This window comes from Hesperophylax consimilis, chromosome 10, assembly GCF_061612785.1.
Source record: "Hesperophylax consimilis isolate HC1 chromosome 10, BYU_Hcon_1.0, whole genome shotgun sequence".
NCBI classification, from domain to species: Eukaryota; Metazoa; Arthropoda; class Insecta; order Trichoptera; family Limnephilidae; genus Hesperophylax; species Hesperophylax consimilis.
The window spans coordinates 15626234-15652284 of record NC_142845.1 but is presented as its reverse complement, the minus strand read 5'-3'; the positions used below and the strand labels follow the sequence as shown (position 1 = coordinate 15652284).

The following is a 26051-nucleotide window of genomic DNA, read 5'->3' as shown; positions in this document are numbered from 1 at the left end:
GTATTTTTTGTAATGGTATCACTCAATTGCCAGGGCTCCTACCAGGGAGCAACTTGACAAATATAAATTATCTCTCATAGCGAGGTTGAGGACCGACTGATATTTGGGGCTTATGAAAAAAAGATGAGTGGAGATAGTAGGAAGAATGTTGCAAAAAAGCATTTAAAATGGAAAATGCATTGAGAAAAGCATTTAAAATGCAAAATGGTTTTTAGAAAAGCATTTAAAATGCAAAATACCCATTTTGCAATTTGCATTTCCATTTGAAATGGATTTATTTGAAATAAAGCCCATCTCTGAATACAACCATCAGATGGTGATAGTAATAAGGCTAATCAGCCGCAGTACTAGTTAGTTAGAAACATGAAGGGTATTGTTATTAGAGATGGGCGAAGCGGCTCAGTTGAGGGAGCCGGTTCACTGGGTCCCGTTCACCTGAAAGATCCGCTTCAGTGAACCGGCTCGATTGAACCCCCCCCCTCCCCCCTCCATAAATAAAATAAAAACAAAGTTCTTCGCGATAAAAGAATACATACGTGTAGTCGTCGATATTATACAATGGTACAGATATTGAAATTGACATGTGTTCTACACTCTACAGTGTCCTAAGATGTTTAAGATTCGCTAGTGAAATTTATTTTAATTGTACATTGTGACCGAAATCAAATTGGATCGTTTATTATACAATGTGCTATTTTTATGTTTTGGTGAAATTAAAAGTATTTATTAATTTTTTTTGGTAAACTAATATTTAAGACAAGATTTTTTATGCATAGCACAAAGGGCAATTATTTTATAAGCAATAATTATTAGCCTGAAACACTAGTATATATTGAATTATTTCGCGGATAAGAGATGTGTCATGTATCTTTTATCAGGAGATTTTTCAATGTGGATGAGTGTTTTAGGCTAATAATTATTGCTTATAAAATAAAAGTATTTAAACATGAAACCATGAGATTTCATTTTTCTTTTATAAAAGTTGCACTTAAAATATTTTTAGGGTTTTATGATGTTTCATAACAGGTTGCGTCTGACAAAGCTCCCTCCGGAAGAATGAGCTGAAAAGATAAATGCTTTAAAGGTCATTTCTCAGGACTGCGCTTCGTCAGATGGGACCTTGCTATCGTGAGGAAACATTCCGACATTTTTGCTTCTTTGGGAATATTATATATTTCGAAGACAAAATTTTGCCCAGAAAAATCGATCAATATATCGTATATTTATGATTACATTCAAAGGGGATTCCCAATTTTATTGGAATACCCTTTTATTAGAATGAAAAAATGAAATCGAGAAATCTTTTGTTTTGTTAGGTTTTTGGTACAAAACGTCAAACTTCAATCGTACGGTAATCGTTGAATCACGTTTCTTATCGCTTTTTAGTTTTTTTTTACCCGGAAAACATAATTACGAACTTTTTAATAGCTTTAATTTAAATTTACCATGATTTCTACAAGAAAAAAGAGTGAAATTTGGAATCATTTTTCTGCGGCCACAAAAATTGTCAGATGTGTTATTTTTAAATTAAAATCTATAATCTATATCAATAATATTGAAAAAAATTCTTCAAATTAAGTTTAAAAAAATCAATTGGTGAATGGAATCAAAATATAGAACAATGAAAATAAACTTAAATCTATTTTAAATTAATTCTGTCCCAAATAAGTGCAATAATAATATAAAAATTGTGTTGTGAAACAAAATACTTCGGTGTGAGAATGATAGCTAAACGTCGTTCATGTACGTACTCAATGCCAACATTACTTTTTTACGATTATTTCGATATCAATGATTAACTGAAAATAAACCATGAACATAATATAACTCTTCCTTGTTCCTGTTATAATAAACTAAATAAGTGCCGACACAACAACTAAAATGTTATGCAAGCGGGAATACCAGTATTATTATGTCATATATATGATCAATCCGGTCAGTACGTCAGTAGTGACCCGCGAGCCGTGAGATCCGTTGAACGATGTATGCGGATCTTCGTTCGCGAACGGGTGAGTCGGCTCTTCGGGTCTGGCGGGTCACCTGCTCACCGGCTCACCGTAGGCTTGGGCAAAAAATATCGATGTATCAAAATATCGATATTTTTTCAGGAAAATATCGATATAAATCAGCGATATTTTTTTCCGCGATATATCAACTTTCGATATTTATTTTTAGGTATCAAAATCGATATATTTTTTAAAGCTCTGCTGTCTTCTCACGCGTCACATCATGTCTTTGACCAATCTGATTTCTTAAATTTAATTCAAACGCAAACAAAAATTACACTCTATGACCTGCTTGTCTATTTTGTTCATCTATGACAATGACACTGCTTGTTGGTTTGGTTGGTATCACTGACTGCATGTGTTGGAGTGTTGGTACTTGGTAGATAAATACTGGTTTGAATAATGTAATTTTTGTTGTGTTTATGATGTTGATTTTTTTCTTGGCTTTATGTACTTATTTTTTTAATAATAAAACTGATTTCAAAACAGCCAGATGTGTATTTGCTTTAAAATTTCGAATATTTTGACAATTTTTATGGATAATTGCTTATTGCGCAGAAAATATCGATATATCAACATATCGATATTTTTTAGTCAATATTTATCGATATATTTTAAAAATATCGATACGATATATATCGATATTTTTTCCCCATTTGCCCATCCCTAGCTCACCGTTCGCGAACGACTGAAGCGGGTCACCGGGTCACCGGCTCACCGGCTCACCGGCTCTTCGTTCGCGAACGAGTGAAGCGGATCACCGGGTCACCGGGTCACCGGCTCACCGTTCCCGAACGGGTGAGTCACTACCGATCCGCGAACGAGTGAGCGGATGATTTGGGAACCGGATCTTACGGATCGGTGTAAAGATCCGGTTCACTGAGCCGACTCGTTCGCGAACGACTCACTTCTAATTGTTATAAGCCCTAGCTAGTTAGAGGATTACGAAAGAATCCATAAAATCAAAAAATACCTGAATATACCACTCTACGCGACGTAATGAGATTAGCTAGATGTGCGAAATTCTACATAAATATGCTACGCGGTTGAGAGAAATCAAATTTTGTTTGGTCCAAATGGACCCATGATTCTGGTGAAGGGTTAGATAAGTAGAAGTGAGTACAAGAATCTTTTATTTCATAATGGAAAGGCTGGGTGGCAAGCTGCCGCGCCTAGCCTTTATGTGTCTGCAATTCTTAACTGTGACCATAAATCAACTATCTAATTGTCATGCCGGCGCCAGACATGTTTTCAAATAAGTGAACACTTATTTGAAGACTTTGCTCACACATTTGGTCACTTATGTGTGTCTCTGCCAGATATGTGTTCAAAGATTTGATCACTTCTTTGAGCTCACAGTTTTCAAATAGACCTCACATAACATGGACGACGATTTGGTCGACACAGTTTGCTTATATTATTTATGTGCTAGTAATTATTTATTACACGTGCAAATAAATAAACAAAAACAGCCAAAACGAAGACTTCTTTTGCGCTTTAATTTCTCGATAGCGCAAGGTTTTGAGAAATTCCGTTGAATACGGCTCCAGGCGTCATTAATGTTATTTCTGTTTTTATGCCCTTTTCGTTTTGGGTCCCATATGTCAGGCTCTCCTTGTAATAATTCAATGAATTCAAACACGCCCTCATTGTTCCACTCCATCGCTAGTTCGCTTGGTTATGGCTTGTTTGTGTACGCACGCGACACGATAACTCTCCACGGCGACGCTCGCGCTACTGGGCTTCGCGCAGTGTGGCAGGCATGCAAACATTTTGACTTGATCCCTTTGATGTGCGCCAAAAAAACTGACACGGAACGGCAAAGCGCACTTAAGTGCGCAAATAAGTGAACACAGTATCAAATGCCCGTGCCACACATGTGAACACTTATGTGAATACTTCTTTGAACACATGGAACACATGTGTGGCGCCGGCTTGACTGATTGTGACCAATTGTGACTTAAAAATGAACTATTTGACGCCTAATACGAGAGTGGTATATTTATGCCTAATCCGTTTTAATCATGTTTTAATCTATGACACTATACCAGCTAGCTTCCTGAGAATAAACAACTGAGATAAATCATCAAAACAGTTTAATGCTAAAAAAATAGGCATTTATCGAATTTTTAACTTCTTGCTGTTTTTTGGGAATTTAAATTTGTTCGTTTATAGAATAAAAAAAAAATAAAACCTTTTCAGATTTTAAAAATGCCAAGGGTCAAAAGATACATAAATGACGTATAACCTATTTTTTTATGGTAACTATATAACCATAAAGCTCCTGCGCCGACTGCACTCATAAGTTTTATAACGTATTGTACGGTATAGTACAAAGCAATTTTTTTTATTATACAGGGTTTTCCAATAAGAGGTGTTATTTGAATAGCCCGCTATTTCGGTAGATGTTACTTTTGAAGCTGTCATTTTTTGACATTTGAAAAGTAGAAACTACGCCATTTATAAAAATGGAACGATACACGCTTCAACAACGCATTGAAATTATTAAAATTCACTTGAGTGAATCTACCGAGGATCGAAGCCACCGAGGTGGAAATGGGCCTCATCACTCAAAATGATTTGCATTTGATTCACTCAAGTGAATTTTAATAATTTCAATGCGTTGTTGAAGCGTGTATCATTCCATTTTTATTAATGGCGTAGTTTCTACTTGTCAAATGTCAAAAAATGACAGCTTCAAAAGTAACATCTACCGAAATAGCGGGCTATTCAAAATAACACCTCTTATTGGAAAACCCTGCATTCAAAAATTTAGGTCAGGGTCTGGATATGTTTTTTGCCCAACGTGAAGGTATTTATTTCGTCTATGGATTGACCAAATGAAACTCTGAACTATGAACTCTACCAACAATAGAACACCACCGGTACCATATCGGTACTGGCACGCTAGAACCAGCTAGAAATAGCAACACTCATTATTTGTGGCAACACTGTTACCGATACTAAACAAACGCACGCGCAACAAAATCTATGCAGTTGCATGACCTAAAAATGACAATTCGTGAGAATTAAATGAAAGGCGAATGTGTACGCAAAATGATTCATCCAAAATGTATACATTTAGATAAATTACATTACACATTAGAAAAGTGGAGATACAGTGAATCAAAAAACTAACAATTCTCAGAACTAATAAATATACAGCTTCGTGTGAGATGCCCCCTTGTAGAATTTATTTTTGCATCAAACCAAACCGATAGCGAGTGTTTCTTATTTGTTCGACAAGTTATTCATAACCGTGTCTTAGCTGTTGCTTTGATAATACAACTACTTCATTACAATGAACTTTTCATTAAAGCGAAAGTCAAGAAATGCATAAAAATGTCGTGTGTCCTACACAGTTTGCGGAAAGATGCAACCGGGGCGTTAATCGATACAAAACAATAGTTTTCGAATTGAAATTATAGATTCTCCATGCAAATTGGTTATACCAACATCAGGCTGCAGACCGAGTTAAAATTTTTGTAAGGTGAACGCTTTAGGTTGAATTTTGCGTTTCAGGGTTAGGTCTATCATCCCCCCTGCTGTGTTTGTTTGAATAAGTACCCAAGGATTGTTGTTGATTTATCTTTTCATCATGACTGACGTGGAGATGAGCATGGGTCACAAGGACAAGGATATTGAAATGTGCTTGGCCAAATTTGATAGTGATAAGGATAGCAACGGAGCAACGGAAACTCCAGAGACTGACCCCTTAGCCTTAGACGATGAGGAGAAGATGGAACTAGAAGAGGAAGAGAAATATGATGACATAGAAATAAAAGACAGTAAAACAAACGGCACAAAGATTGTAGAATTAAGTCTACCAAGTCCGAATGATGGGGATGAAATTAAATCTCCTGAAACAGAATCACGTAAACTGCCTGAAGAACTTCCCGTCACCGAACAGCCTAGTATGTTTCTTTATAATCCACTTATTATTTTATTCTTTGACTTGCATTACCTTTGATGTTCCAATACCTGACAATTTAATTTCTAAAATTAGTGAACTACAACCAATGACGTTACAATGCATCTAGACTTGTTAATGTCTCACAAAATTAAAATAAAATGTGGCAAATAAGAAACACTCATGTTTATAGTAAATTCTTAATTCAAACGTTGTTCCTGTATGATAAAGATAGACATTACAAAGAATACTACCTCGAGGCCGACTAGAGTACAGGCCTGAGCGCCTGATGGATTTTGGATCAAGTCAGTTATTTACTTGGCAGCAGTGACTTTGTAATTTGGCAGTTGCGCGTCCAGACCTAGTTGGCCTTGCATTTTCTCTTAGAACGCATAAAATCTTCAGGCGGGAAACAATTGTATTATTTATAATAATAAATTTGCAAATGAAATGTTATTCCTTGGCTTTTACTAGTGTTTGCCTATTAATTAAAACACTTACGCACTGGGGCATTTTGGCCCTTTTTTAAGGTAATTTACTTAGAGGCAGCACCCAAACTTACGCGACGCGTGACAGTTTAGTAATAAACCTACGAAATCGAAAGCACTACAATTGACGTAATTTTTGCTTGCCACTTTGAGATTTCTACAGCGTGTCTATATATATATATATATATATATATTGTAACGTCATTTACTACAGCAATAATAATATTCAATTTAAATCAAACTTCACATTATTTAAACCTTCATGTTGTCTTATGACAGATGACATTTCTGAACTGTGCGAAAAGTAATAGAATATCATCATTAATGTGATCTTTTGGAATTTATACTCTGTCTTGGTGACAATGAGAACTGACAATAATTAAAGTTCCTATTTTACTTGTGTGGCATACAAGAAATAATTATCAAAGTGTTGCGTGCATTACTTTAATAAACCATAATGGTATTTTAATTTTCAGAACCGAACCCTATTGTTAAAGAACCTGAGAAAGCAGAGGCTGAAGTTTGTCCAAATTCTCCGCCAAAACAAAGGGATATTGAAGAAGAAATACCTAAAGAAATTATTACAATTTTTTCTAAGCCTGTCATTGAAAAACCTACTATAATAATAGAACCAGTTAAAACAAATGAAAGTGTCAAAGATACAACTGATCTGAGTTTAAATAATAAAACAAGCGAGTGTTTGGAAGACCAGAAAGAGATGATGATAGAAAAAATAAATAAAAATGAGGAGAGAAGAGATAAAATTATCGAAATATTTGAAAGGAAAAAAGAAACAAAAAAACTGCAAGATAAAGAATTTGACAAATTAGAAAAAAGTGTTAACAAGCATCCAGAAGATGTGCCGATGTTACCGTTGTTGAAAGCAAAAGAAGAGAATGTAGATCAGCCCCAAGATCTAGCGGCTCACCCCCCAATGCAAGTACTTAACCTAAACAAACAGGAGGCTTGTACTTCGGGAGATTCTGACGTAGATGTGGATGATGTACCATTGCAAATTGCAGAGGATACTGAAAAGAAGGTACTAATCAGATAATATTTTTATGCCGATTCCAATTTCCACTTCACAGAATAATTTTACGCTTTCGCTGATTAATTTCCAATTTACCGTATCTAAAAATACACATTAATTTTTCTTGTCCTTTCTTTAACCTCTGTTGAGTACGAATGAACCTTTTCGTTTAAGTAAAAAAAGTCTAACGAAGTATTAACAACAAGGTTCGTTCGCCCCTTTAGTGGATAATAGTATCATCAGTATTAATAATTAATGTTTTTTTAGCCGCAGGATAATGGATTCTGTAAAAGAAGAAACACAGAGATCGAGCCAATAAAAAGTGAGCAGTGTCCATCGAAAAAGCTTTGTCAAGAATTGCAGGACACATTTGACAAACACAACACAATGCTGTTTGATTACATGTCCAACACTTCCAACAACAGTGTGGAGGAAATAGACCGCCACACTGAAAACCTCATATCGGAGATTGAAACCCTCAAGGAGTTAGCCTCGACCAAAGAAATCGAATGGAATAACATATTGCATTTAAGGAAAGTTAAAGAAGAAATACTTTTACGGTTAATACGGAGAAAGAAGATAATGCTATTAGATAAAGTAAACCACGACATCGCCGAAATCAACAAAAACAACATGCAAAAGAAATTCTTAACGGGGAATAAAAGTTTGGTCAAAGATAAATACGACGAAGTCTCCAATCTGTCCATGAGTAAGAATTTCCCTAATTTAAGTGGAAGTAATCAACCAGGTGTTAGTTCTCCGATGATGTTACCAGCATCCTCACTTCCTTACTGCCCAACGTCGATGCCCAACTTTGGCATCGATAAGAACATCAATTATTACGGGAATAAAAAAATAGTGCCAAAGCCAATTGTGATGATGCCCGGTCCAAGACCTGGCATTCCGAGCTATCATCAAATGGCTGATAGGAATGGATTGTTAGACAGTTATGGCATGCCGATGGGGAGACAGGGGCCGATTAAGGATGTGCAGTCCATCATAGCGGATTACCGGCAAAGGCACCCGGAGGTCGTGCCCCGGAGAGGAAGGCGAATGAAGAGCCTGCTGAACCCGCAGACCCCACAGATAGCTGTGGGACCTAGGCCCATAGCACCACATCCTCAGGACCACAGCATGGACCTGGGACTATTGCTCGGCAGAATGGAAGGGGTAAGATCAAACTGCATATTACATATTCATACTTATTTTTGTATTAGTAGTTACTTCCATCAGCTACTAAATACAGGTTATATCATAAGGTATGGATCAGTAGTGGGGTATAGGTATAGATAATTGCCCTAATATTCTGTGGTCCAATTCGTAACCCTTTCAATGTTACGTGTATGAATCTTTGTATTCAAAAATAATAATTAATAATTAGACCCATTTTCATTCATTAGATGCTTTAATATTTATTTAGGTTTATATTTATTCGTAGCCCTCTCTGCCTTCTAATAAAACTATCCTATGTTAAGACCTAGCATGCAAACACAACCTGCGCTAACTTACAATTTGGTTCATATATACTGTGCCGCATTGGAAATGCCAACGGTTACGGTTTTTAAGCCCCCCTATTAAAACCGTGACTTGTGTTTGTACTGAGAAACAGCAGTATGTTAAAAAAACCAGTACGCTCTAGACCTTATTTTATTTATTTTCATATTTTTGGTAATTACATGGTATTAACACCTCCCATATTCATCTGAGGATATCTTGTAACATTCCTAAGACCATACATTCATTCCTGCTTATCATTCCCGGGCAGTAAACGCCACAACATTCTTATCTGGTTAATAAAAACAGTTTCATTATAACAATACCCCGAGTCTATCAAGAACTGCAAGGTTTTAAGGTCCTCGCATTGTATGTGTGGAAATGTACTTGCTTGAATACAATGGGCTATTATTTTGTGCTATTTCTTGGCAACGTGTTTAAGTGCAAAACACTTTTGTAGTATGTTGTTAAGTTTAGGCACATAATAGGTTCTAAATTTACTCTCGGTTCTTACTGGAAAAGAGCAGTGTTGTTACATTTCAATATTATTTCATGTTAGCTATTCTTCAAACTGACCTTATTCTATATTTATTTGTTTTATCATAATATGTTAGTCTTTACCTAAAATATAGTATAGAAGTTTTTAAGCTGAAACCGATTTCTCACCTAGTCATTAATATAACTAAACACCAATATAAAATAATCATATTAGTTGTTAATCTTATTTAACTACACTATCCAAATTAAGGACAAAATGAATTAGCACAACAATTTAAATAAATAGATGACCGGTCAGTGGCTGAGTTAGAGTCTCGTCTGGGTTCCATTCCAATTCAATCAGTTCAATTCCTCAACATTTTCCGCTTACTGTGGTGGTAGTAGGAGATTTTATAATGTTGTAAGATTATTCGAACCCGGTCTTAAATTAAAAAAAAGTTTAGTCATTGGAATATGAATGACAAGTGGAAATGCTTTGCAAAAAGTTTATAGTCATTGGAATATAAATGACAAGTGGAAATGCTTTGCAAAAAGTTTATAGTCATTGGAATATGAATGACAGTTGGATACGCTTTGCAAAAAGTTTATAGTCATTGGAATATGAATGAAAAGTGGAAATGCTTTGCAAAACGTTTACAGTCATTGGAATTAAAATTAAGACATCATTAATATTTCAATGTTTCCCTGTCATGCAATGTGTTATTTACATAATATTTGCAAGTTTTGTTGTGCAGCTCGTCGCCCGTTTTGTCAGAACTCACCACGAGGGGGGTGGCTGCATGACGCATGAGTTCTACTCCTTACCTAATCAACCATCCAAAGTAGGGGTGTCTTATATACATTATATTTTACAAATATTATCAAAATCGACTAGGATTCAGTGTTTCATCGTTACTACATATTTTCAATGTGTACATGTTTAAAATCTGACTTTTGGGAGAAATCTGGTATAACAGATCTTGATTACAGCATAGATTTGATGTAGCCATCTCTAGCTTCATGTCCATATTCTATAGTTGAGGTCTCGATAACACGTCTAACTCATCTAGTCTAAGGGTTTATTATTAAACATATATTTTATAGAAAATCATTGTTAATTTCAGAACCCGCACATGTCCGTATCCGAGGCGCTCGCCTCCCAGCAGTCCTCCATGCTCGGGCAGAACGTGCCCACGTCCCTGCACAACGGCATGAGCTTCAAGGATGTCCTGGTGCAGTTTGCTAACATGACTAGCCAGCAGCAACAGGCTGCGGGGGGCATGGGGGGACCCAGCGGCCTGGGCGGGATGGGGGGCATGGGCCCCGGCCTGCCCCCGCCGCCCCCCTACCCCGAGGTGACCCTGCACCCCGTCAACAACCCGCAGGGCGCCAAGGTGTCACAGAATCAGCAGAATAATTCTCTGCTGCATGGCATATTGACTAAGGTAAATTATTAACCTATACGCAGCTCAATATATCAGGCCGGAAATCCACCCTTGCTGCTCGTTTTACAAATTTTAAATTTATCATTATGGTTTTTCACATTTCTGGTTGAAATATGTTTTGCAAAATTTTTATTCAACGCTTGAGTTTCAAAATCACATACGGCTGACGCACCGTGATTAAATAATTAGGACTTATTTCGGAAGTACCTTGGCTACCATATTTTATTTATCTAAAATATTTTGAGAATTTAAGAGACTATCTTTACTACCCTGTTTCCCTCAAGATTCGAATAGAAAAAAATACAATGTCTTGAATTATTTTTTTACTTAATTTATATTTCAAAGCTCTGTAGCTCATGATGTAAATGAAATTTGAAAATATGTTCTATAAAAAACTGCACAAATTTCATGACACCGCATTCACCAAATTGGGGATGCCATGGTCCAACTCTCGTGTCATTTACAGTCATGTTCCCATGTCATTTACAGTCGCAGTCTCGCCAGGAGAACAGCCGTTTTTCCACCTTTTCCCCGACCCTGGCACGCCTCCTCACCGCCCCCGAGAAGGTGGTGGCCCCCAATGCGCTGCCCACCTCCACCAGCTACACCCCGCAAAAGGTAACAACACTAACAATACCTGTCGTCACTTGATTAATTTAACTAATTTGTGCAGTCATGTCCTATGACCATAGATAATAGAAATAGGGAAGGTGTGTTTATTTGTGTGAAACAAACATTGTTCGCCCCGCTTTTGTTTCTACTGACACACCAAACGCATAACTCTCATTGGCTCCGCCGCTTGATAGTACATGCTGTTCTGTCATAGCTCGGCAACAGTCGGAACGCTTCCATGCCATACCTCCCCTTGTTTTTATTATTTATACTTGTGATGCTTATTTGCTTGATTGCCTCCACTGGTCTACTCATTTTGCTTTATGTCAGGAGGTCGCTAGAAATTTCTCAATACGTCGTGTCAGTAGTGTGAACACAGTTTTAAATTTTAAAGTATACATTTTACCATCCTCAAGAATGTTTCATACACAAAGCCGGAGAAACTTCATTGCTCGCATCAGGTGGAGCACAGACGTCAGGTGCGAATGCGGTCTTTGTTCTGCCGGTATTTTGATGGAAGATGCTTCAGGGAACTTGCGTCTTTGATCCCTTCAGCCGGGAAACACGCCAACATTGCACCCACAGTTGACATTCACCACATGAGAACAGATCACTTCTAATATTCGTTCTTGTGTTCAACAGATCAAAGCTGATTTTCAAGTTCTGTGAAGGTTCTATTCAAGTTCTGTTTTTATATCACTATTGGCCAGTTGAAAGCCACAAAACTGAAATAATAACAGAAACTGAATAGAACTTGAAAATTAGATGAATTATTCAAATTCTGTGAAACAACTCGTCCTAAGAAAGATTAATTTTTTTTGACGATTGTTAGAAAACTGATGCATAATTTTTTTCGCTATGACTAACTTTTTCCATGGATTCTTGATGTACCGTTTGGCGGTCAAACTTAAAAAAATAAACACCTAAAAATCTGCATCTGCAAAATTATGCACTGACAATATTACATAATTGACAGTAAACAAAGTCTCCGCTTTCGCTATTAATGCCAATTATCTTGAGCTGCTCAAATTTTATCTGTGGCTAACATACGCCACATGCATTTCATTGTGCTCATACTAACATGTTTGTATTATTCACTGCCTTTGATTTGTAAATAACCTGTTTCCTTCCACAGAACTGTATGGAAATTACCATTACGCCAGTTCCACCGGGGAACCAAAACAATCGCAATGAACCAGAAGTTGTTCAATTGGTAAGGAATATTTCGCTTTTTTTGTTGCTGATACTAACTCAATTATTTGCTTAAAACTGCAGATTTTATTACTTTTTTAAAGAGTGTTGTGTCACAAACTGTATCCATTTAAATTACATATCAATATCGACTGTGTTTTGGTCAAAGACTAAATAAAATACCTATGAGAGGACTTGACATACTGATAAAAATTCTTTCCAAACAGTAGCACAGAAATGAGTGCCAAGATGGCGGCACCGCCAGACCGTTTCCATGGTTATTATTCAGTGACTTGACATTTAGGGGAAGCTTTTTGGGGCAAATTGGGGGCAATTTTTTTTTTTCAAGAAAATTTCTTCTGAAGGCTTATCACCTTGTGATGTCCTTACAGTAGAACCTCGTTAATTCGAAATCCACGGGACATTATAAATCAAATTTCGAATTAACGAATTCCCACGTAATTTTAAATTTTAAGAATAAAAAAAGACGCTGAAAATTGAGTTTCTCGGTCGCCCCTTCAAATCCAGGTAGTATCTTAGGAGTAAATTCGTATTAATACGAATTATTCCTTTATTTTCGCGGCCGATTACCGTCGCGGCCGGCCTTTTATTTAAATTCGTAAAAATGCGATACATTTATCGAGATTTTGGTCGCAGCCTACCCTTTAAACTAAGATATTTGTAAAAATACTACATATTGCCGATTCCCGTCGCTGCCGGCCCTTTATTTCGAAAATCTGAATTTAAATTCGTAAAAATACAATATATTACCGGGTAAATCGAGATTTTGCGGCCGATTTCTGTCGTGGCAGGCTCTTTAAATTGAGATATTCGAAATAAATTCGTAAAAATACGATATATTTCCGCGTAAATCGAGATTCCGCGGCCGATTTCCGTCGCGATATTCAAAATAAATTCGTAAAAATGCTATATATTTACGCGTAGATCGAAATTTCGCAGCCGACCCTTTAAATTCAGATATTTGGTGTAAATTCGTAAAACTATGACATATTTCCGCGTAAAACGTATTTTCTCAGCCCTTCAAACTCGGATATACGAAATATTGGATGAAATACAACATTCCAGTGTAAATCGATTCAGATTTACAAAATAATAACACTAATTAGGACGATGTATAACCACGTAAAAATACATTTTTCGGCGTTTTACCGCCATGGCTGTCTTTTAGATTCAGATTTACAAAATTTTATGATTTATTTTCGCAAAAATCGATTTTTTTCGAATTACACGAACAAATTTTGGGCGAAAATTTTGCATTATCGGGGTTTGAATTAACGGGGTTCTACTGTATTTATTTTATTAAAAAACAAATAACTTTGTTTACATCACTTTATTATGTACAACCTTTACATGTTTCGTAAACGAAGTTCACCTCATCAGGAGTAAGTATACACCGAAGTCAAAAATTAAATATAGATTACAATCAATTTTGAAAACATGGATACATAATTTTTCATAATACATATTTTTTACATAATAAACATAATTATGCCGGCATATAATGTTGGGGGCACTGCTTCATCCATCGAGTTACAACATTCAATGTTCTGTTGACGAAACGTTCTTCAAAATGTTTTGAATATACCAGAGTTCTTGGTTGACTTCCGACCCTCAGGTCTCTCAGCTTTGAAGTGCCGTTTCTTTCGCTGCAACGGGCATCGCTTGGAAACCTAAAAAAGTGCACTTATATCACAAACGTGTTATACCTGTGAAATTGAAGTTACTAAACAAAAAAAATTGTAACCCAACTTGGGTAGGAAATTTCACCAAATAGTTGGAATAGTGATATCCTTATATTCCATTCAAAAGGCCTTACTAATAAACATTTTTTAGATTTTACACAACTGCTTAACAAAAAATTTTGTATGGTAAATGGTTGTTTAACAGTTGTGTAAATTTGAAATAACCTTTATTGGTAAGGGGGTTAAAGTTTAAAAAAGAAAAGAAAATAATTTCCTTTGTTTAGCTTAACCTTTTTCAAAATAAATAATTAATATTATCATTGATTTAATTTAAAATAAATTGTTATTCCTCGGGGATCTCATTTCTACAAGATCCCTGAGGCGTATGTGTGTCCCTGAGGCGTATCTGTGGCCCTGAGGCGTATGGGGATCTACAGATCCCTGAGGCGTATGTGTGGTAAAACCATATATGATTGTGTGAGAAATATGGAGATTTGCAAAGAATGCAAGGCAGAGCTAAGCGTAATGAGTAAGATTAAGGAAGGGATGCTTAGATGGTACAAAGAAGGGAGTGTAAGGAGAATATATGACGTAAATGTGAATGGTACAAGAATTCAAGGACGCCTGAGGAAGACATGGCACGATCAAGTGAATCAAATACTTGAGTCGGGCCATGTCAAGAGTCAGAATCATAGAAGAGTATGTATGAGACAGTGTATGAATGTGAATGTCCGTCCTCTCTGCCTACACCTGCGGAGAAACAGCGCGATGGTTTGTTAGTTAGTTAGTTAGTTACTTTTCAATGGTTTTATATAGAATAATCTTCGAAGTACGACATGGTAAAGTAATTTTTGTTGATTGACATTTTTAATACTAAAAACAAAATTTATGCTTAAACTTTTTTTAGGTTATTTATAGAAAAATGTTTTGTTTTGTTTTGTTTTATTTATTTAGGAAAACCAACAGATTTTTTACATCTTTAAATAATTAACTTATAAAAAATACAAATAATATCTAATGATAGGTTTTCACTTAAAAAATTAATTATAATAACAAACTAAGGGTCCAGTACCCGTGGGCAAAAAATATTTACAGAAAATACAAAATACTAAATAAAGTAAACATAACATCGGATATAAGAACACAAGTAAATTACAATATAACAATTTTATCCTCACACAACACCAATAATCACCAATATATGTATATACCTACAACTAAACTGAACAGATGTTTATAAAATGAGTCACTTGTAACTGGACATGGTTCATATCAACAACATGATAACTTGCAGTATGTTATTAATTATTATTTAATAATAGCTAAGGTATCTTTTTTAAATTTTCCTAAACTACACGAAAATATGTCAATATAATTAAAATTCTTATTGTATAGGGTACAAGCTCTGAAAATAAAAGCGTTTTGTCTGAGATTAGTAGAGCATTTTTGAAGATGAAAAAGTGACTTATCTCTAGTTCTAAAGCTCGGGACTCTAAAATTAATCTCAGACAAAAGGGGCGAACAATCAATAAGGCCACTGATAATTTTATAGAGAAATATTATATCTGCGGAGTCTCTTCTAGTTTTTAATGGTATTAGTCCATAATATTCCATCGAGCTGTTAATCCCGTGGTTACCAATATTCATCTTAAAATTTAAATGATTGACAAATTTTTTTTGGATGGCTTCAATGCGCTTTACATAAATCTTATATTGAGGATTCCATATCTGAGAAGCAAATTCAAGATGACTACGAACATAAAATACAATATTTTAAGTGTTTGAATATTATTGAATTCTTTTCCAATACGGAATAAGAATCCTAACATTCTAAGGGCTTTCTTCATAATCATATCAACATGCGCCTCGAATGTAAGTTTACTGTCAAGCAGAACACCTAGGTCATGAATTTGTGTAACCTTTTTAAGTACTTGACTGGCTATGTAGTAGTTATGTTCAAATTTTATTTTGTTTCTAGTGAAGGTAATCACATAACATTTTGAGGTGTTCATGTTGAGATGATTGATAATGCAGTAGTCATCAAGTCTATATAGATCTTCTTGTAATTTATAACAGTCAATAATAGAATTAATAGGAAAGAATATTTTCATATCGTCAGCGAAGAGTAGAATATTTGCATAATTAAAGCATTTTATAATGTTGTTGATGAAAATTGTGAACAGCAACGGTCCCAGGTGAGATCCTTGGGGCACACCTGAAGGTATATTTACAATCTCAGATATGAAGCCATTAATAGTTACTCCTTGAGTGCGCCCATTAAGATAGGAGACCAGCCATCGGTACAAATCCCCGTGAATTCCCAGAGCTAGTAGTAGATAAAAGAAGACTGATCAATTTTATCAAATGCTTTGGAGAAGTCTGTATAGATTACGTCAACTTGGATTTGATCATCCATATATTTTGAAATATTTTCAGTGAAAATTGCAAGATTAGAGACAACAGATCTTTTTTTCATGAATCCATGTTGGTTAGCAATTATTACAGACTGGACACAGTCATACAGTTGTTCATGAACAATTTTTTCAAATATCTTACTGAATATCGGTAATTTAGATATTGGACGATAGTTACGGACTTTCGCCCCAGACTTAAATACTGGTGTAATATGAGCACACTTCCAGCGATCCGGAAAGACACCTTCTTTCAATGAGGATTGAAAGAGCAGTAATAGGGGCTTCGAGATTACCTTGCTACACATTTTGATAAAGAATGCCGGAATTTTATCGCTACCTGCACCCAATGAGCAAGAGATAGTATCAATTATTTTTTCTATTTTTTCTTTGGAAACTGATACCGAAGATATGTTAACTTGATTGTCTACGTGATAATTGGTAGAATGAACATCGGAAACAGTTTTGTGATTAAAAGTTGAGACGAAGTGTTGTGAGAACAGGTTGCATATTGCGAAGGGATTCACGGCAGTTATGTCACCCAGTTTCATAATATGCGGTAAACCAGAGTTATTTCTCTTTCCTTTAATATAGGTCCAGAAATGTTTCGGGTCACGGGATATATTAAGTTCGGCGTTTATTATAAATTGTTTAAGACATTCCCTAGACATTTTCTTTTGCCTTGATCGAAGAACACAAAATTCACGGTAGTCCAAAGGATTTGACCACTTTTTCCACATTTTGAACACTTTATAGTTTTCTTTAGTGAGTTTTATCAGGGCTGTATTAAACCAATAAGGATAAGAGTTGTTAATATGAACTTCCTTTGATGGGACGTTCAAACGAATAATTTCATTTAAAATAACATAAAAACGGTCAATGGCATTATTAGTTGATAGGTTTAAAAATTCTGCATCCCAATCAATATTATTGAGGATGTTATTGATCGTTTCAAAATTAGCATTCCTGAAGAGATATATTGTCCTTTTGTTGTCCACCATAGGGGTTTCCAGAGCTATATTGATGTCGAAAATAATGGTTTTATGATGTTTACATTCAGGTATGAGATAATCATCAGTATTAGACACATTAACAGGGAACGAACTAAAGACAAGGTCTAGGAATGTACGATTATTATTCGGGTGCATTATTGCGAGAGATCAGTAAAAGAAAGGGTGTCTGATAGTTTGGAAATAATTTCAGATTGATAACCATTCATTATTTGCATACTGTTACCGTTACCAATAGACCAGTTAATTAGTGGTAAATTGAAATCACCTGATATGACGAAGTGATCGTCGTGGTAAAGTTCTCGAAGTGCACATAATTTATCCATGAATTCATTTATGCTTTGAGAGTGATTGACTCCTGGTGGTATATAAACACAACATAAATGAATATTTTTGAAATTCTCAATCGAAATAGTCACCCAGATGTCTTCTGTTTTCAGAAATTATTACTCATCCCTCAAATATCTCATATTTGTAAATAGAATTGTAATATTTTGAAAAACAAATACTTAACCGGTTTCATATCAACTTCAAGATTTTTAATTAGTTTTACGAATCTGTAAATATTAATTTTTATTGTCTCCTGTAAAGTTTTCATTTGTGGCTTGAAGGGTTTTACCAAACCACAGTCGATATTATTCTTATCATTCTCTATGTTCCTTATATTACTATGTTCCCAATTAAAAATCATTTAATATTTATCTCTCCTTATCTACGCTGCTGTTGCACATGTAATCCATTAGCAGTCATCACTGTACGCAAATGCCGCCTATGAAGTTTCACTAAAACGGATACATTGTATCAAAACGTGACGCATGATGAGATAGTTTGCGTTGAAAAGGCCTGCGTTGTAAAGATTAATAATTAATCATGAATTTATCAGATTTTTATTAGCCTTCTGGTGTCCTATTTTAGACACAGACCTCCCTCAAATGTCTCCACCGTTCAGTTTTTGACGGCTCTCACCGGTCACTCGCTTCAGCCCATCTCATCTATGTTCAACCTCTGTTTCTCTTTATCAGCCAAGGACACCATATAATGATAGTGATGATTCTACCAATACACCAAATGCATAACTTTCATTGGCCCTGCCACTTTGATATTCTGCGACGTTTGCTCGTAGCTTAGCAAAAGTCAGTATGCTTCCATGCCTTTAACATTCTGTACAATAACCAAATAAAACAAAACAGTGACAAAACGAACACGATAAAATAATTCAATTAATTTTAAGAACATAACAAAATAAAATTTCTATTCATTTTTCAAAGATACATAAGGTCCAACAATAAGGGCCTTACTAATAAACATGTTTTATTTAAACTGACAAACAACCATTAATGTATCGTAAATAGTTATTTATCAGCCGTGTGAAATCCAAAACACCCCCATTCGTAAAGGGGTAAATATATAAAAGCAGATTTTATACTAGCAGCAACAAAGCTGCCTTTTAAACTCTGCTTTGTTGATGTTAAATATACCAATATCCCAAATGATTCCATTTAACAAGACAGTTCTCCCCACTGCCGTAACCATTGGCAAGTTAGTCCTGCCGGCAAGGAGATTAAACAGTTCATGCTGTCGATGATGGTGATAACTATCGGGAACATAGAAATCAATGCTCTCCATGATAGTCGAGGTTTCAAGCGATCATGAATCAGTCTAAAAAAATGTGAAGTAATGTGGACATCCCTTCTGACCCATGGACGGTTAATTCTGAGCATACCCAAGAGAAAGTCTGTAGGATATTCTAGTAGCCATATTCTCTCAGGTAGAGAAATTATAGGTTAATTGAGTTAGATTAGGTATGTTTTTTTAAATTTTTTTTTTTATTTTTTCTTCACTTTTCTTCAATGTTCTGTTTTGTCACAGAACCATTAAAACCATTCCTTATCGGTGTGAAGAATGTGATATTCTCTTCCAGGATGACTTTGAAGAGACCGAGCTGGACGAGGACACGGCTGACCGCCCTCTAGTGATAGACGAGTCCGTACTGCCGGGGGGCGGGGGACAAGCAGGGGGCATGGGGACTGACGCCGAGGCCCCCCTTGAGGTCAGCGAGAGCGAGGTGCCCGAATGCCAGGGTTGCCATCGCAAGGAGGCGCAGTTCGTATGTGCCGGGTGCGCCAACCAGTGGTACTGCAGTCGGGAGTGCCAGGTAGGGGAACAATATCCTACTGAATTTACTTGAATAATAAAAGTCTCAACTCAATGGTTTAAAATCAAACACCCCGGCGTTGTGGGTTAAATTCCCCTGCTGGGGAATGATATTAATTACATAATTACACTAACTAATATTCAAGTTCAAGATGGCTATCGCTTATCACACAAAAAACTTTCCACTGACATTTTTTCACATCTCTTCAACACCTTAATAATCTTTAAAACCGAAACCCCTTAAAATAAATTTTGTATGATTCTAAGCACCTCCTTTGTATGTATAGCAAAGAGAAAAAAAAGGAGATAGCTTGGGGACAAAATTTAAAGTGACCCACGGTAGGTACATACAGTAGCTTCTCATTTGAATGCTAGATGGCACTGGAACCCGCTATTACCTTATGAATATGCACGAATATTAAATCAAAATTAAATTATAATCGGGTAGTTTGTTAAATGCTTTTTTTTATATTAATACTATTGCAACATATTTTGAAAGGTCATTCACCAAAAGACCCCCATAGAAGAGCCGCCACTGGTTATTCATAACCCGGGAATGTTTGTCTTAAGAAGTTAAATTGTACACAAAAAAATCCAAACCAGATGAATGTAACATCATTATTACAACGAGCGCATATGCATATCATCTCGATGTCTGTGGATCGGGTGACTTTCGTTGATTTATATGTTTAACGGAAACATTTTTTTACAAACCATGAACTATATATTCATGTACTAAAGGTCAGTGTATGTATTTCTTTCAGGTTTCTTCGTGGGATGAACACTCTGAAGTCTGCTCGGGGTAAATCCCTCGCAACACTCCCCATCTCTTGTACATTCTATCCACTCTATAATGTGTATTCTTTCCTTTAAAATGTTTGCTATCTTTCCAATATTTGTATATTGTTTTAATTACTTAGCTACATTTCTTCTTATTGATATGATTACATTTTTTTTTCAATTTGACAGCCATTCGAGTATTTGTAGTGCAAGAATTTTTATAACATATTTATTTACACCATATTGATTTTCTCATCGTACCATTTGAATAGTATTTACACAGTTAAGATAAATGTTTTTTACGCCATATTATTTCCATTGATTTGGTAAACCACTGAAGAAAACGACGAAGATATAGAATTATTTACATAACTTGGAACAGTGAGTGTTTCATAGAATCTAAATATATTATTAAGAGATTTATATATTGTATAATAATAGAGAAATTTAAAGACTATCAAACTCCGTTGTTAATTACATTATAATATATAAATGATTGGACGGCACATCGGGAGACATATATGTAGCTACGAACTGCCGCGTTTTTATCCTGTTGTTGAAGAGAAATAATCTCAATTTGATCAGACTTATTGAGTAGACAATTATGCACCAAATTGTTGAAATATTACTCTAGGAATGGCCTGACAGTGATACCAGATGTTGATACATTGTTGCTGTATTTATGATATTATTTATAGTGAGGTGGGAATCATTTTTGCTTGGAATAGTTTCATATAAATACAGTAGAATCTCACTAAGCTGGCACTATATAAAACATGACAGTGCCCGATTATTGAAATTTATGGAAAACTGGAATACTATAAACGTGAAGGTGTATGTTTCCTGCATTTAATTTTTTTTTTAAATTAATAGCCTAAGTTTTATTGAAACATACTATCTTTTTTATTAGTTGCAATTGCAAAGTTTGTACATGATGTAAACAAAATGTTTTTCTATTGTTTACCAAAATAATCTCTTACACAATTATTTCCTCAAACTCAAACCTGACACTGATAGAACTGGATTACAGAACATGCCAGACCTCTGAACAGCTGGATTGGATTATTAAGATTTTGCTGTATTATATTAAAAAAACTTTTCATTATAATATAATATTTTAATGAAAACCTGAAGTCACATTATTTGCGTGCACATTATTAACATAGAATAAAGATATATTCTTTATTTCATATATGCCAGAATTGTACCAGTCGCGTGCCAGTGTATCTTTCAAGCTACGGCATCCAGAATTAAATTTTCATGGGCTTTCTTAAAATATTTACATTTCAACAAAATAACCCAATAGAAGAGAGGTTTTGCATTGCTTCCGACACTGAAAACCTCTTATTATTATTTAGACTTATTCAGCCTAATGAAAATAAAATAAATCATCGAGAAAATCTGTTTACTCTTTTTTTTTAAGCAATGTGAAGAAGAAAAAATCATTTCTCTGAATATAAGTAGATATTCCGGAAAACCACATACTATAAACATACAATTTTGCACAGTCTCTGGAGTTGCTTCTTCAAACGCTGTCTCGGACAACTCAAAAGTTCCAGAGGAATTCAATCTTCTGGCATTCTTAATACATGACCAAGCCACCTCTGCCGTGACTTTTAAACATCATTTTGTAATTACGAAATTACATCAGCAAGCACACGGCGCGTAGTGCACAATTTCCTCCCGGCCAACAATGCAAGTTTTAGCTCGCGGGAGTCCGGCATTCCAAGTGTTAAGTCATAAATTAAAATTTGTTCATATATTTTTTCTTTTTAAAAAGTTACATCTTCTGTCTTTTTTTTAAAAATATAATAAATAAAATTTTACAATTTTAAATGTAAACTAATTGTAGTTTTCTCCCGCCTTGTTAGTAGAATGTGAAATGAGAAAGAATTTTAGATAAATTATCAGTCTTGACAATTGTTACAAATTTGTGATCTGTGGACACTTACTTGTTATTATTTATCTGTATATTCCGGCTTACTCTATATATTTTTATGTAGAAACGATCCTTTATTTTAGTACTAGGCTGCATTTTATATAAATATATATTTTATTATGTGCCAGATTTTTATAAAACAGTATGACCGCTTTACTTTATCGGTACTAATTTTTAAGGGATGATTTTTATAATTTCTATAATATTCCTTGTTAGAATAATAATTCTGTGCGGTTTTTGTGTTTATTTAATTTAAATAATTAGTTTGTAATTATTTTTAGCCTGACAACAGCGTGTGCGAATTTTTAATTTTATTTTTTATTTTTTACCACCCTTATTTAACAACAGTCTAGAATGTTACCGTTACTAAACAACAGTTCATTGAATGTTACCGTCATTAAACAACAGTCCGGTGAATGTTACCGTTACTAAAACTTGGGTTCATCTGCAGTATTCTACTTCTATAAGTTTAGTAAGTACTGGGTCTGTTTTATATTCATAGATTTTATTTATATGCACTCAAGGTAGGATCTACCCCCTACTTTGCAGCGTTAGTTTGTGTCATTGGTAAAAGCATTTGCATTTTAAATAAGACAAGATCTGGTTCTCTTGCAATACAGCCCGAGCCGACTGTCATAATAGTAAGCTAAATATTCTGTGGTATACAAATGTTGGATTTTAATCCAAGACGAACCATTTTACGGTATATTTTATTAAAAAGCCCGATCACCTATTAAAACTTTTTAAATTTAATTTTACAAGCAATTTATAACAAATATTTTTAGTACAGTGAAAGTCACTTAAGAAGTTTGTTTTTTCAGTCTCTTGAAGACTGACATTCAAAAATGGCCCAATTTATCCCACATACAAGGTTTTCCTGCATAAGAAGTTTTTTTTCCAGTACCTTGGAAAACTTCTTTTGAGAGTTTCACTGTAGTTCCTAAATGGTTTTAGATTTTCAGTAATTCGCATAAAGGCTTGGCAAATGCAAAATAAGTTTTATTGTACCCGTATCCGCCTCCTAAAACTCATTTTGGGAGGCAAGTATAGATAACGCCGCCCCGAGAAACATTCATTGGATAACCAACACCTCTGCCATAGGTCACCCCGTGTCTATGTCTATGAATATGTCTACTCACTGGCTGCGTGGCAGGCCTGATTGGAGAGGCCGGTTAAGGCAGACCCTTTCACCTCTCCAGCTGGACTCGCCATCACCATCGCCTTGCACCGCAGCGGGAGGGATTGATTAATGCGTCTGTCTCTGGACAACCGACCCACCACTCATACATTTTCCTTCCCAGAACGTCCTCTCCTACATTTCCTTAAAATACCTCCACACAGCATCCCCAAAGATTCTTTATTCTTAACCGTTTGAGTGCCAAAAAAATTCATACAGTTGCTTAATGCCACCAAAAAACATAATTTTTTATGAAACTATATATTTTTTTAAAACCCCATAAATTCTTTGAATTTTCAAGGATTTCGATAAATCAAAATATGATATTGGTTTAGAATCACGCGGAGGAGGATCCCGAAGTCCAGGCGTTTCGAAAAAATGAGAATTTTACGTACCGACGTACGCGCGAATCAGAACACGACTGACGCAAACGACGGAAATCGACGATCGGCAATCTTCGTTAAAACACGAATCGACGAAAATCGACGATTGGCACTCAAACGGTTAATTACCCTTTCGCCGCTATGTGCATTATAAATATGATGTGCAAATATTCTTTGCCTCAAGCTCTATGTACATTTTTTTGTGCCCGTCAACAATAATATTTCATTTGTTCTATATAAGTACCGGAAACACGGTGAAAAAGTTAAGAATACTAAATTCATAAATAAATTTTATTAATTTTTAAATGTTTATATGACATGGTTGTTGAACGCTGTAAAATGTAAGCCACTGAATTTTGTATACCATTGTATTTATTATTTAATGTGAAATATTATTTGCACAAAACGTTGATATTATGTATGTATTTAACCATTTGATGCCCTCGCAGCAACCAAAAATCTACCCATAGATGACATTGTAAATATGTTCCTGCTACTCTAATAATTATTGTTTGTACTATGAAACCTAAGTATGTTTATGTTTTTCACACGAAAAATTGATACTAGTCACCAGATTTGTTACCTACATTTTGTATTTATACCTACATATATGTTTTATAAAATAAATGTGTCACTGATGGGATAATGTTGTTTTATTTTTCATTTTTAACCTTTACAACATTTGAACTATTCAATTACCTCCATCCATCAACACATGTAGTTAGTTTGATGATCAAGTTACAAGATATTACATTAAAAAAAATATTATTTTTCTCTTATTCCGCTTCACTCTTAACACGCAATATTTCACATTCAAATAAATGGATTTAGCTTTATTAATTCAAAACATGATTTATTAGGTCAGGGGAGACTGAAAAATACGCACTTTTAATTTTAATTTCGTTTATTAAGTCACTTACGCGATATGTCAATTAGTATGCGGCGCCGTTATAGTCGCAGCCGACGGCGACTATGTTCATATCAAGAGTTGGATTATATTCATAATATCGTATTAGAATTAAATCACAAACCAGTCTCTACAAAACCTAGCGTAGCCCACAAACTACTTGAAAACTGGAATATAACTCTAAAGGGGACGCGAGCAGACGTTATTAAAGGTTCCCCAACATTTATAGTAACTTTTAGTAATAATATAACTAAATTCAAGTATTAATTCAAAGTAAACATTCCATATTTACCGTGAAGCGGAATTCGTAACCTTTACCAAAAAATAGAGTAAACAATAATAATAATAATACTTGGATGACTTGTATAGCGCCGTTTTTGTGCAAAAACACCTCAAGGGACGCATAACACGTGGGTTGAGAATACCTGGTTATCCAGACCAAATCTTGTTTGTAGCTAGACGACTGTTGAAGTACCATGTACTACCATGAAACTTCCCAGCAGATTGAAAGAAAATTGTGATTTCGTTAGTTTTACTGAAATTATAATACTCATATTATCACAGATTTAAATTTGCTTTGATAAATAATAATATTAACAACAACCTGCCTTTCCTTTGATACTTTTCTATTCCATGTGACAGGTCTGGTAACAACTTGTTAACAAAAATAACTCAATTTGTGGTTTTCAAATGATGGCACCAATTCCTCAGATATGATTGGTTGAAAATATGGTAACCATAAACATTTTTGAATTGAGATACAACATTTTCATAGAATAGCTGATTCCGGAAAGAATGTTTTTTGAAAGTTACGTTATTATTATTATGTTCATGCGTTTGTGTTTTTTTTTTTAATTTCCGTTTGCTAAGTCTTGGTCTGATTTTTTAATAATATTAAATTTTCAACGGAAATTAGATGTCAAGAAATTCGGAA

At 35.0% G+C, this 26051-nt stretch overlaps 1 protein-coding gene across 1 annotated transcript; it reads left to right on the top strand.

The window, feature by feature from the left end:
• The first annotated feature begins 4977 nt into the window (after positions 1–4977).
• Positions 4978–24846, top strand: LOC149420358 (uncharacterized). Its single transcript, XM_089636342.1, has 8 exons — positions 4978–5920; positions 6881–7443; positions 7702–8604; positions 10530–10850; positions 11340–11468; positions 12598–12675; positions 19699–19932; positions 20696–24846. The coding sequence occupies exons 1-8, from the start codon at positions 5605–5607 to the stop codon at positions 20735–20737; spliced, it is 2586 nt and encodes an 861-aa protein (XP_089492468.1). The 5' UTR covers positions 4978–5604; the 3' UTR covers positions 20738–24846.
• The last annotated feature ends 1205 nt before the right edge of the window (positions 24847–26051 follow it).